At 39.6% G+C, this 13,616-nt stretch overlaps 2 protein-coding genes across 2 annotated transcripts; both read right to left on the reverse strand.

Moving 5' to 3' along the window:
* Window positions 1-10,896: 10,896 nt before the first annotated feature.
* LOC149196201 (uncharacterized) lies at window positions 10,897-11,961 on the reverse strand. The gene has a single exon (XM_089408222.1). It carries the CDS (start codon window positions 11,959-11,961, stop codon window positions 10,897-10,899), a length of 1,065 nt encoding a protein of 354 aa, XP_089264348.1.
* A 47-nt stretch (window positions 11,962-12,008) lies between these two features.
* On the reverse strand, window positions 12,009-13,181 carry LOC149196202 (methyltransferase FGSG_00040-like). The gene has a single exon (XM_089408223.1). The coding sequence runs from the start codon at window positions 13,179-13,181 to the stop codon at window positions 12,009-12,011; it is 1,173 nt and encodes a 390-aa protein (XP_089264349.1).
* Between the last annotated feature and the right edge of the window lie 435 nt (window positions 13,182-13,616).

Here is a 13,616-nt window from a genome sequence, read left to right on the forward strand (position 1 = left end):
AATAATGGTTGCCACCAATTGATGGTGTCTGCATTAGTCCACATAGATCTGAATGGACAATCTCCAAAGGTGCCTTTGCCCCTATTGACTTTTCTGCTGGAAATGTCTCTCTATGTTGTTTTCCCAAGATACATCCTTCACATATGCTGTCCGGTTTTTCTGAGTGGAATTCCCTTTACCATGCCTTTCGTATGCAACAAATTCGAACCTCCAAAGTTGAGATGACCAAATCTCAAGTACCATAACTAATTTTCATCTTTGACCTCTGCTTGAAAGTTTACTTGTGTGGCAACTGCAACTTTTCTTCCATCCTCTTGTGAGTTCATTGATAGTTGTGCTTGTGCACCTTCTTCCTTCAAATCTAATCTTATCTTTAAGGGAAACATTCTATTGCTTGTCATGTGAAATTTTGCAATCAACTGCCTACTTGGAGGCTTATCCAAAATTGTGCACTCATAATTTTTGAAAAATACATTATAGCCCTTTTGCATGAGTTGTCCAATGCTTATGAGCTTATGCTTCAAACCAGGGACAAAGTAAACATCTGAGATGTATTTCTTCTCTGCCTTCTTTGCTAGGATATTAAATCTTCCTTTGCCCATAACAGAGACTTTTCTAGCAGTCTCTAATGTCACTTCATATTTCACACCCTCTTCTAGATTGGAAAACATTTCTATGTTTCCTGACATGTGGTTGTTGCACCCTAAATCTAGATACCATACATCAGTTTGTTTTTCTTATGCTACATTACAAGCTAAAAAACATGTTATCATGGTTCTTATTTTCCTTCGTGAAATTTACAGTTGGTTTGTTACTAATGTCATCTTGCTTCTTTCTACATTCATTTGCATAATGACCATACTTCTTATAGTAATGACATTGAACTTGAGATTTATCGTACCTCTAACCTTATGTTTGATTTTGCCTTGGGCCTTGACTTGGATTTTGATTGCTTCCCCTTCCACTTGAGTTTGAAAGGCTGCTTCTTCCACCTCTGTGTGGGCTTCTTCCTCTTCCTCTAGCATATGATCTTCCTCTGCCTCTACCTTGACCAAATGAAACTTGTGTCTTGAAGACATGCTCCAATGAGGAGCTTGTTTCTCTATACAATCTATGTTCATGAGAAATCAATGATACGTGAAGCTCATCCACTCAGAACTGTGAGAGACCCTTTGTCTCTTCTATGGCCACAACAATGACATCAAACCTTGCTGGGAGACTTCTCAAAACTTTCTCAATTATTCTCCTTTCCTCAAATGTCTCACCATGAGACCTGATTTGAGTAACCAACCCAATTACATGTGTAAAAAATGAGTCTACGTTTTCAGACTCTTTTCATACAGTGTCTCAAAGTCTCTCCTGAGAATGTGTATTTTTGTTGTCTTGACTTTTGTGATTCCTTGGTAGGCTAGAGGGTGTCACATGCTTGCTTGGACTTCATTGTTGCGGCAATTTTTGGGAAAATACTTTTATGAACTGCTTGAAAAATGTAAAAGAGGGTTCTTTCATCCTTCTTCCTGTTGTCCCTCAACAAATCCTTTCCTTTCAGATCTGTTGGCTCTTGAAAGCCATTCTCCACCAAATCCCAAATGTCTTGAGATGAAAACAATGCCTTCATTATAATATCCCAATACTCATAAATTTCCCCATTAAATTGAGGTATCTGAGGATTATTCAAGTTTGTGCTTGATGTTTCCATTTCTAAGTGTAAAAAAAAACTTTCTACGTGCTCGTAAATAAGCTCCAAAGGAAAAAAACAATCTACCCTCAAACAATTTTTTTAACTACTAGTAAAAACACTTGTTTTTACACTAAGTTTAACTCGATACCATGTTAGAAAAAAATTTGAGGGGCTATCATTGTAATGTATGAAAATACATTCATATGAGACTCTGGCTCATTCACCAAGCAAAAACAAGGTTTACGGAGATTTACACTTCACCACGGGTTGCCGAGTAACACACAGTGAAACATATTAACTGTGGTTTTTACGTGCCCACCAAAATTTTCGCCTCTCTCAACACTGCAAATGATTTTTATATTCATATTTATCAAAACATACAATTTTGACTCATTTATTCGTGGCATATCAAAATATTAATACACAATCGCCGAGTGAATGTTTACAGGTGTCATGGAGTGTAGATAACAGAGTGAATGTTAGCCCATACTTATTTACCAAAATTCATTAAGTGCTTTAACTCTATAATATGTTGCAGATTTACCAAAATTCAATTCATTAAGTGCTTTAACTCCATAATGTGTTGCAGAATGGTGAGCGTTGTATTTTGTATTTCTGCTCAGAAATACGGTGCTTCCACCTTCATGTTGAAAACATAATTTCACCTGCACATTTAATTCACGAAAAACAGCGGCCGAAAACCATCAAACCTTATCGGACCGCTTTTCAAAAAAAGTGGTTTTCCTTCAATCAAACCCGATGCAATAAAATTTTGCCACGCGTCAAATGTACTTTCAACAAAACAGCTTTTTATCGGAGTGTATCGTTCAGTTGATTTGGTTGAGCAATATCCGTCGGAAGGGAAGGAAAGATGTCCACCGTTTATTGAGACCAAAACTGTACTAAACTGCACCATTTGGACATTGCGTAAAGTTTTGTGTTGACCGCCAATAAAACATAAAGGCAATTTATTTGGGTTCGTAGATTGTTGGTAAAGTTTATTAATTATAATGTTTTTATTTCTTACGGAGGTATGGGTAAGTAAAAGCATGTAAGTTTTTTTTATTTGGTTGCATATGTATCGTATGTGATATATATGTTTTTGTTATGTGTTGACCATTCTATAATGAAACGGTGGAACGCACAGCAATGCGAAGACGAAGACGAAGGTAGAAACCAGAACAGAGCACTGTGGATGTTTTGATGTCTTGTTTGGGAATGAAATGAAGTAGCAGAAGCAGCGTGTGAGTAAGGAGAAAGGAAATGCTCGGCAGAGCCTAAATGTAATTTTTTATTTTTTATTTTTGAATATGAATGTAAAAGTGTAGCACCATATGTAAGAATCCTTCTTATTTACAGCAGTAAATGTAAACTTTATTTTTACACACAGTAGTGTAAAAATGATTTTCAGGCTGAAACAGAGTAATTTTTTTTGTGAAAGTTCTTGGTGAATCCCTCTGAGAAAGAGGAAGAAATTTGTAACAGACAGATTATGAATTAATACAAGTTTATTTTGGTTGAGGAATTCTGCTTTTCTCGGAAATTGTATTGGCTTCCCTGTGTTAAAGATCCTGTGGCAAAAACAGAGCATTTTCTCTGTTCAATAATTGTTTGAAATTACTAGAAATTTCTAACAGTGGTATCAAAGCAGATCCAGGCTCTTTGAAGGTGTCAAAGAAGCTGAAGGAAGGAGTTTTTTTCTGCAACAACTTCTCCAGCAGAGTGAAGTCTTAGGGAAAAGAATCCAAGGTATTTCTCAATGTTTTTTTTTGTGTTACTGCTGAAGAAACAGTCAGTTTTAAAAAAAAAAAAACACAGTCAAATATTTGAAGCTTAGCTGAGAATGCAAGGAATGGCCAGCACCAGCACTAGTATGGGTATTTTTAATACTTATCTCCCACAGTTTAATGGGAAAAATTATGACTATTGGGCAATAACCATGAGAGCCCTGTTTGCCTCACAAGATTTATGGGAATTAGTTGAGGATGGGTTTGAAGAACCAGCAGATGAAGATGAGTTTAATAGGTTAACTCAGGCAGGGAAGGATCTGTTGAAGAGAAATAGGAAGAAGGATTCAAAAGCCCTTGTATTTTTGTATCAAGCAGTGGACCAGAGTGTGTTTCCAAGGATAGCAGCAGCTAAGACATCCAAAGAAGCATGGAAAACTCTCAAGACAGCCTATCAAGGCATGGTGAAAGTAAACATAGCAAAACTACAATTGCTGAGAAGAGATTTTGAGAATCTGTGCATGAAGGAGTCAGACAATATTGACTCATTCTTCACACATGTAATTGGTCTGGTCACACAGATAAGGACTCATAGAGAAGTTCTTGAAGAAAGGAGGATTGTGGAGAAAATATTGAGGGTCCTACCCTCAAGGTTTGATGTGATTGTCACCACCATAGAAGAGACAAAAGATCTCTCAAACTTTTCAGTTGATGAACTTCACGCATCACTGATAACACATGAGCAGAGGTTGAGTAGAAATGAAAATTCATCTCTAGAGCAAGCCTTCAAGACCCAGATGTGTTTTGGAAGAGGAAGAGGTTAAGGCAGATGAAACAAGAGAGGAAGAGGCAGAAGCAAAAACAGAGATGGAAGGAACAGTCCAGCAAATGCTCAAGGAAGGGGCAGCAATCCAAATCAGAACCAAGGCCAAGGCAGCAGTCAACAAAGAGGAAAACATCATGCTCAAGGAAAAAGGTATGAAAAATCCAATGTCCAATGTTATTACTGTAAAAAATATGGGCATTATGCCAATGAATGTAGGAAGAAACAGCATGATATGACTAATAGATCTAGTGCAAACATCAATAGAGAAAATATCAACCAAGATAATGTCCTTTTAGCTTGTAACATGGTTGAAACAAATAGTGAAGATATATGGTTTCTAGACTCCGGTTGCAGCAACCATATGATAGGAGACATAGCCTTGTTTTCTGCTTTAGATCAAAATGTGAAATCACAAGTCACACTTGGGACTGATAGTAAAATTTATGTTATGGGAAAAGGAGAAGTAAAAATATTTACAAAGAAAGGTGAAAAGAAAACCATAGCAGATGTCTATTATGTTCCTGGAATGAGATGTAACCTCTTGAGTATTGGACAACTTGTTCAAAAGGGTTACAATGTCTTCTTTGAGAATGATGTATGCACCATCATGGATAGAGCACCCAGCGAACGATGTATTGTTGAAGTGAAGATGACAAGGAACAGGATGTTCCCTCTCAGAATAAGGGCATATTTGAAAAACAAAGAAGTAATTGCAGCAGTTACCCAAGAGGCCTTCCAAAATGTACCAAAGGATGAAAATTGGTTGTGGCACTTGAGATTTGGACACCTCAACTTTGGAGGTCTTAACTTGTTGAGTAGAAAAGGAATGGTAAGAGGATTACCATTGATAGAGAAACCGGACAGCCTTTGTGAAGGTTGTATCTTGGGGAAACAACACAGAGAAAGTTTTCCATCAGAGAAAAGCATAAGGGCAAAAGCACCCTTAGAAATTGTCCACTCAGACTTATGTGGACCGATGCAAACTCCATCACTAGCACGCAATGAATATTTTCTAACATTCATTGGTGATTTCACCAAAAAGACTTGGGTTTATTTCCTAAAGAACAAAAGTGAAGTGTTTGAAAAATTTCGAAATTTCAAATCACTTGTGGAAAACCAAAGCGGGCTGCATATCAAAGTTTTGAGAACTGATAGAAGAGGTGAGTATATCTCCAAAGACTTTCTACGGTTTTGTAGAGAAAATGGAATACATAAGCAATTTACAGCAAGGTACACTCCGCAGAAAAATGGAGTTGCTGAAAGGAAGAACAAGACCATCATGGATATGGCGAGGAGTATGTTGAAGGCAAAGCATTTGCCGAATGATTATTGGGCTGAAGTTGTACACTGTGCAGTATATATTTTGAATAGGTGTCCTACAAAAGCAGTGATGAAAAAAGTGCCGGAAGAAGCATGGAGTGGGAAGAAGCATGGAGTGGGAAAAAGCAAGGAGTCACCCACATGAAAGTTTTTGGGTGTGTACCTATGCACACATTCCAGATCAGCTAAGGAAGAAGTTGCACAGCAAAAGGGAGAAATGTATTTTCATTGGATACAATGAAGAATCCAAAGCTTACAGGTTGTATATCCCATCTACCAAGAAGTTTTTTGTGAGCAGAGATGTTCAGTTCATTAAGGAGGACGCTTGGGATGGAAGCATAGAGAAAACAGTGAATGTTAAAAACTGTTTGTCTCATGATGAAAATGATGAGGAGATGGCTGAAATACATCCCCAAACAGCAGCACCAACACAAGGACAGCAAGAGACACCCTTGAGGAGAAATGAGAGTGCTTCTCCAAACACACCACAAGGAGAAAATTCAAGTGCGTCTTCAAGCACTTGTACGCCAAATGAAAGAGGTAAGAAATTCAGAAACTTAAGTGACATTTATGATGAAGGTATGAACTCTTTGTTTGCATTATATTGTCATGTTGATGACCCTATTCATTTCAAAGATGCAATTAAGAATAGGAAATGGATAGAAGCTATGGATGAGGAGATTAATGCCATAGAAAGAAACAAGACATGGGATTTGGTTGAGCTACCAAAAGGTAAAGAAGTCGTTGGAGTTAAATGGGTCTACAAGACCAAGAGTAATGCTGAAGGCAAGCTAGAAAGGCACAAGGCAAGACTTGTTGTCAAGGGATACAAGTAGCAGTATGGGAGAGACTATGAGGAGACTTTCGCACCGGTTGCAAGAATGGAAACATTGAGAGCAGTGTTGTCCATAGCAGCACAAAACAAGTGGAAAGTTTACCAAATGGACGTGAAGTCAGCATTCCTAAATGGATTGTTAATGGAAGAGGCTTACATTGAACAACCTCCAGGTTATGAAAAGAAAGGCCAAGAGCACAAAGTGTGCAAATTGAGGAAATCTCTTTATGGGCTGAAGCAAGCGCCAAGAGCATTTAAACAAGCTAAGCCGGATTGGTTCTTCAACTTGTCTTGATGATGAACCACACTGGTTGGTTCGAAACGCGTCGACAAATGATTGGTTATGTGATTTCGCCGAAGATTATCTAAACAATGTTATGGATCACAAAAGTCTAAATTCCTTAAGGATAGATTCCTATCTACTGGAAAATGGATTTGAGAAGTGTGAGGGAGAACCCACTCTCTACATCAAAGAAAAAGATGGTAAATTACTAATTGTTGTGTTATATGTTGATGATGTAATTTTCACAGGTAATGATGACTACCTCATTGAAAATTTCAAAGCAATCATGAAAGAGGAATTTGAAATGACTGACATGGGTTTGTTGAGATACTTCTTAGGAATAGAAGTAGATCAAAATGAAAATGGAATTTTTATCTCACAAACAAAATATGAAAATGAAGTGTTGGACAGATTTAACATGCAGGATAGCAAGGCAGCAATCACTCCCACAGTGATGAGATTAAAACTCAGCAAAGAGAACAACAACAAAGATTTTAATCCTAGCTTGTATAAGAGCATAGTTGGCAGCCTCATGTATTTAACTGCAACTAGGCCGAATATAATGTTTTCTGTTAGTTTAATTTCCAGATTCATGGAGAGGCCAAAAGAAGCACATTGGCGGGCAGCAAAAAGAATTCTGAGGTATGTCAAAGGTACTAAAAGGTTTGGGATTTTATATACTGTCTTAGAACGTTCAGATTTAGTTGGATACACTGATAGTGATTGGACTGGAAGTGTAGATGATCGGAAAAGCACTTCCGGTTATGTTTTTCACATGGGTTCAAGAGCCATTTCATGGGCTTCTAAGAAACAATCTATTGTAGCATTATCTACAGTAGAGGCTGAATATGTGGCAGCTACAGCAGCAGCATGTCAAGCAGTTTGGATGAGAAGAATGTTAAGGAGCTTAAGCTAAGAGCAGGCAAAAGGAACGGTGATTTTTTGTGACAATAGCTCAGCTATTGTATTATCTAAGAATTCGGTGTTTCATAAAAGAATGAAACACATTGACACAAAGAATCACTACATCAGAGAATTGTTAGGCAGTGGAGAAATCACTTTACAACATTCCAGGACTCAGGAACAGGTTGCAGACATTTTGACAAAGCCATTGGACCAGAAAAGCTTTGAATTTTTGAGGAAATGTTTGGGTATGACTCAACCCAGCGATTGAAATTAAAGAGGAGTGTTGAAAACGTAATTTCACCTGGACATTTAATTCACGAAAAACAGCTGCCGAAAACCATCAAACCTTATCGGACTACTTTTCGCGAAAAGTGGTTTTCCTTCAATCAAGCCCGATGCAATAAAATTTTGCCACACGTCAAATGTACTTTTAGAAAAACAGCTTTTTATCGAAGCGTATCGTTCGGTTGATTTGGTTGAGCGATATCCGTCAGATGGGAAGGAAAGATGTCCACCGTTGATTGAGACCAAAAATGTACTGGACTGCACCATTTGGACATTAGGTAAAGTTTTGTGTTGACCGCCAGTAAAACATAAAGGCAATTTATTTGGGTTCGTAGATTGTTGGTAAAGTTTATTGGTTTTAATGTTTTTATTTCTTACAGAAGTATGGGTAAGTAAAAGCGTGTAAGTTTTTTTTATTTGGTTGCATATGTATCGTATGCTATATAAATGTATCGTATGCTGAATGTAAATTTTCTTTTATTTTGAATATGAATTTAAAAGTGCAGCACCATAGGTAAGAATCCTTCTTATTTACAGCGGTAAATCTAAACTTTATTTTTACACAAAGTAGTGTAAAAATGAATTTTGAGGTTGAAACAGAGTAATTTTTTTTGTGAAATTTCTTGGTGAATCTCTCTGAAAAAGAGGAAAAAATTTGTAACAAGCAGATTATGAATTAATACAAGTTTATTTTATTTTGGTTGAGGAATTCTGTTAGAGCATTTTCTCAATGGTTTGATATTACCAGAAATTTCCAACACTTCAACCAAAATCACAAATCTCAACCTGCAAGTTATTGAGGCATGTCTGCACGCGACGTGCATGACTTAGCGGCTGGGGCGGATGGCTTTTGCTCCCCCCAGCCGTGATCGAATCCTGCGGTGGTAGTCTGTGGACCCCCGCGTATCTGCTTGCTTCGGCCTTCGACGGTTATCTGCTGTGGACCCCGCGTATCTGCTGGCTTCGGCCTTTGATTTGTAACGGCTATGCCGTAATATTCTGAATTCTGCTGGCTTCGGCCATATGTTGTAAAATATCTGCCGGCCTAGGCCATATGTTGATTTTCCCTCTGAAAAAAAAAAAGAAAAAGTTATGGAGGCATGTCAAACGATTGATTTCTTTCTTATATTCTGGGATATTCTCTGCAATCTACGCATTCATTGCCATGTAATAATTTCGCTGGTATTATACTTCACATAGTAGCTTGTTGAGATGGATTTCAATCATTCTTAACAATTCTATGCCTACAGCTGAACCTGAAAAAGCACAACCGATATTACAAGCTCTCTCCTCATCATGCGTAGCTGACTTAACTCGGGAAAACAGAATGCACGAAAAACCTTCCCGAAACAAAATAAAGGAAGGAAACTACGGGAATTCCAGCAACCAGTTATATCAGTTAAAATCAACGCATACAAAGTAACTTGCATGTGACATCATCTCTTACAAGGAACATACAAAGTAAACTGCATGTGACGTCGCCGCTTACAAGAAACTTTGACAGCCAGTGATATGGAGTTGAGAACCTGAAACTAGTAACAGGTTCATATCACAATAATCACGGGGTAGCATTTTGGCAAAGCGATAATAGAACACGGTACGACGTACACTGTAGACAGTAAGAGAGCTCGCAATATCCATGGGTTAGAGAAAAACATGGAAACTAAACCCTAACGCGATATCAGGAAATCAACGATCGATGGCATTGTATGAGCAGACCAGAATACAATACACACCGTATGATGATGTTGACGTCCCAGTGGATTGATTGATTAACATGCCTCTGCCGAAAACGCCCACACTATATTATAGGCGCGAAACTTCGTCATACGCACAGTCCCAGACACTGGCCAATCGTAAATTGAAAAATAAGCAATAAGCGATCAAAATTTGCGATGAAACCACATTGTGGGTCACAGTATCGCCAATGCCCTTTATTTACATGATATTTGAAAGCCAAAGGAGGTTCGAGATTTGGAAATGAATAACCTTAAATCTAGATAGAAACATGAGTGAGTCTAACCCAAGACGGAAATCTAGATAGAAACATGAGTGACTCTAACCCAAGACGGAACCATTATGGATGATTTGATAGTTTACTATATATCGGTCATCAATTGAAACTATGCAATCATAAATTGAAATGAATGGGTTCTTCCCTTCATTTTATTTGTTTAGAAATTTTAGAGTAACTTTAACCGTAGACGGAAACATTATGGATAATTGGATAGTAAATGCGTCATAATTTGAAATGAATGGGTTCTGACCTTCATTTTATTTGTTTAGAAATTTTAGAGGGCAATTTACCAATGGATATTATCCCAGCTTTAGAAATTAAAGTTGTTACCGAAGTCGTTTCAAACTCAAGGCAGTCTACCACCATATTCATATGATAAACGGATATCTCACCACCCTTGTCATAGAATTTATCAAAATCCCTTCAAACAAAAGCTGAATATATAAAAGTAATTGAAAAAACGAACTAAATCTAACCTTAAGAAATTCAGTGATGATAGAAGTCATGCCAAGAAAGATAAACACAAAACATACTCCAAAATTCAAATATGAGCGAAAAACGCAAAACATACTCAAATTAGGGGCGAAGTCAAAACAGAAGGCCACAATAATAGTTAGGAAATATCAGTACTAGTACCTTGTATATTGCTCAAAATGATGAACACAAATTTCATCTTTAGAGGACACTGTTTGAGACATTAAACTTCAAGATTCATATCAAAATAACCCCATCCAGCAAAGCAATCGAGGACAGCTAAGCACTCCTAGTTTGGATTCGAACATTATCTTAGTCTCCTGCCAGCAAAACATAACACCATCTAACTAATTTTTTCCTACTACTTCAAACAAATTAACGCTCCAAAATGGCATGCTGACCTACGTCTTACTGGATAGCATAACAACATCTAACGAACTATTTCAAACAACTCCAAAAAAATAACCTTCCAAAATGGCACCCTGCCCTATGTCTTCCACGTAGAATATTATCTGATCATGGCAATGTCAGTTGCACCATTACTAAAACATCTGGTGGTTTGAATATTGAAAGACAAGTTCCTCGAAAACATGTTCACAATGTCTGCCAAACACTCGGATGCATGCCTCCCTCGCTTGTTCCGATACAGTTCTTGTAATAGATGCTTCATTTCCACCCCTCATCCAACGCTTAGCTTCTTTCAAATGCTTGACTACCATGATCAGGGTTCGAATGTCCCCCGGCACTGTGCTTTGAATGGTTTCCACGATTTCCTTTCCAGAAGGAACGCAGTCCTCCAACGTTGTGGAGAAGAACACGTTAGACTGCGTCCCTGCAAAATAGGCAGAAACAAAAGAGGCGCGAACCCACTTCTTTTCTTCTTCCGTTTTCAACTCGGGGGAATTCCTAATAATCTCTTCCACCCGTACAAAAAACTTTGCAAATTGTGCGAATGCGGGACGATCAGTATCGAAAGGCTGCAATTGAAGACACCTTGCAGCATTGATTTCCTCCATTGCTTTGCCAAGCAATTTTCCGAATTCTCTGGTTATGGGCTCCAGGAGTGGCCGCAGAGATTGCTCCAATCCGCATCTCTCGCACTTGCATTCGAAACCCCAATCCTCGCAGTTACCTTGGCGCTGCGGCAAGGGAACAAGAGCGTCGAAGTAGGAAATTGTGATCTCTTCTCCTCTCTGGACGGGCTTGGACGCGTGAATAAACATTGTACTTCCCACTTGCAGACGTGTTGAATTCGGCAAACAGGAATGGTTAATGAACGACGGCAGTAACCAGAGACCCCTAAAATATTTATGGCCTGCGTGGCAAAGTCCCGGTTCATAAGCTACACCGAATGTGTTTCGACTTATCACATCGCGGAGACGATTAACATTCACCTCAAAATTTTCATTTTTCTTTCCATGGGACATTTCGTCGTCCGGTCTAAATAGATCCATGGCCGGAGCATGCAGGCTCTCCGTCGGAGAAGACGCATCTAAACTATAAAGTTGCTGGAGCAATCTTTGGGATTTTCTGGCAGCGCATACGACTGCCGCGACAAGATCTTCTCGAGAGGCCGTAAGAATTTTGCCCCGGTAGTTCAGGAACATAGGTAAAGCACTCTGCTGATCATCATAAACAACTGCGACAGCGTTGCTTACCAACAGAAGCTGCCCGGTCGCAATGTCTTCTGTGGCGTAAGTCCTCGGCCGCGGCAGTCTTTGGTCGTGTGAATTTCCACAGGGCCGACGAAATCGGCGACTTCCGGAGGAGAAGGGCACCGTCCAAGCAGGTAAGCGGAGATGTCATACTTACCATTCCGGCTCTGGGCATGCAAAATCTTGGCCTGACATAAAATATCTTTTATTTCCTTGTTCCCGGCGCTAACTCTGTCCGCTTTCTCTAAAGATTCACATGCTATCGCATATTGCCTCAACCCGAGCAGAGCGCGGCCTTTCCGATAGAGCGATTTCAGATGGTTAGGATCAATCCCAAGGGCCTCATCGGAATCCTTCAGCTGCAGCCACGCCTCTGCCCGGTTGGAATACGCGTGCAGAAGACTGGTACTGATATTCTGATCGTCATTCAACACCCTCTCCTTGAGCTGAGGGTGAGTGGCGTCAATGCATTTTGTATAATTTTCAACTGCTCCGTCCCAATTTTTTTCTCTGAACCACATGTTTCCCCTCTTCCTCACCTCCTGCACGTTAACACGCAACAGCATCTCTTCAGTCACTAGCTTGTGGACGTTGGCAGGGTTGTCAACCCAAATAAGAATGCTACCGTCGGCGGCGCGCATAATAAAGGGCTCCTTGACAGCCACCCTGGCTCCCCTGGGATAAAGCTTTTTCATGTCCGCACTCTGGGAGGGAGCCGTGTCGTAGATTGCCAGCCTGACCGCAAGACCATTATCGTCCTCAAGCAAGGTCATGATCGTGCTTCCTCTACACGCCTCCACGCACAGCGTCCCATATACCACCCGGCCATGGTGGACTTCTCCAACCTGCAACTCGGTGAAAGAAATGGGATTCAATTGTTGCAGGGGAATGGAACAAGTTGACCTCCCGCTGCTGCTGGCGTCCATGAAATGGAACGGTAATGTGCCTCCAGCTTCGTCGGCCTCTAGCACGTGGGCTAAGTGGTTCAAATCGTGCAGCTGGAGAAGCGCTGTCATGTCGAATTGCTCGGAGGCTAATCTAGCAAGCGAGGCAATCAGGTCTTCCAGCTTGTCAACTAGCAAATTCTCCACCAGTATGTTCTCCAACATCAGCCGATTGTGCATCCTTGGCCGCCTCACTACTCGTCTCCTCCGGCTGCTTGTTCTCCCCATTGGTACGAAACTTCTCTTCACCCAGAGGAATGGAGATTACACTTAAACAGTCCAGTAAGGAACGGAGTTTGATAACAGGTTCTTTCTTGACAAATCAAGGTTATGGGTAAGAACTCGAAAACGATACACCCTCTGTTATCCATAAAACACTTTTATAATGAAGATAAGGCGGTGGCAATCAAGCGGTGATATGGAGTTCGAAGCTGCATAATTTTCCACGTATCTGTATTTCCATAATTAGGCATGTCCACGCATAACATTGCAACGATGCCACAGACATATCTCATGATTGAAATTTTAATTTTGGACCGCCATCGTCTTTTCACATCAATCAATCATTAATATTGATTACAAATTTAACTTAATCCATCTTTATCACTTCCAAAGACGAACCTTTCATTAATATTGATTACAAATGGCATTTAAATCGTCTTT

Source organism: Pinus tabuliformis, chromosome 2_2 (assembly GCF_031772625.1).
Source record: "Pinus tabuliformis cultivar Carrire ecotype Pingquan chromosome 2_2, CPIR1, whole genome shotgun sequence".
NCBI classification, from domain to species: Eukaryota; Viridiplantae; Streptophyta; class Pinopsida; order Pinales; family Pinaceae; genus Pinus; species Pinus tabuliformis.

What these genes read in the sequence shown, in the direction of transcription:
- LOC149196201 (XM_089408222.1), bottom strand. Translation starts at nt 11,961, where the DNA reads ATGTTCCTGAACTACCGGGGCAAAATTCTTACGGCCTCTCGAGAAGAT.
- LOC149196202 (XM_089408223.1), bottom strand. Translation starts at nt 13,181, where the DNA reads ATGGGGAGAACAAGCAGCCGGAGGAGACGAGTAGTGAGGCGGCCAAGG.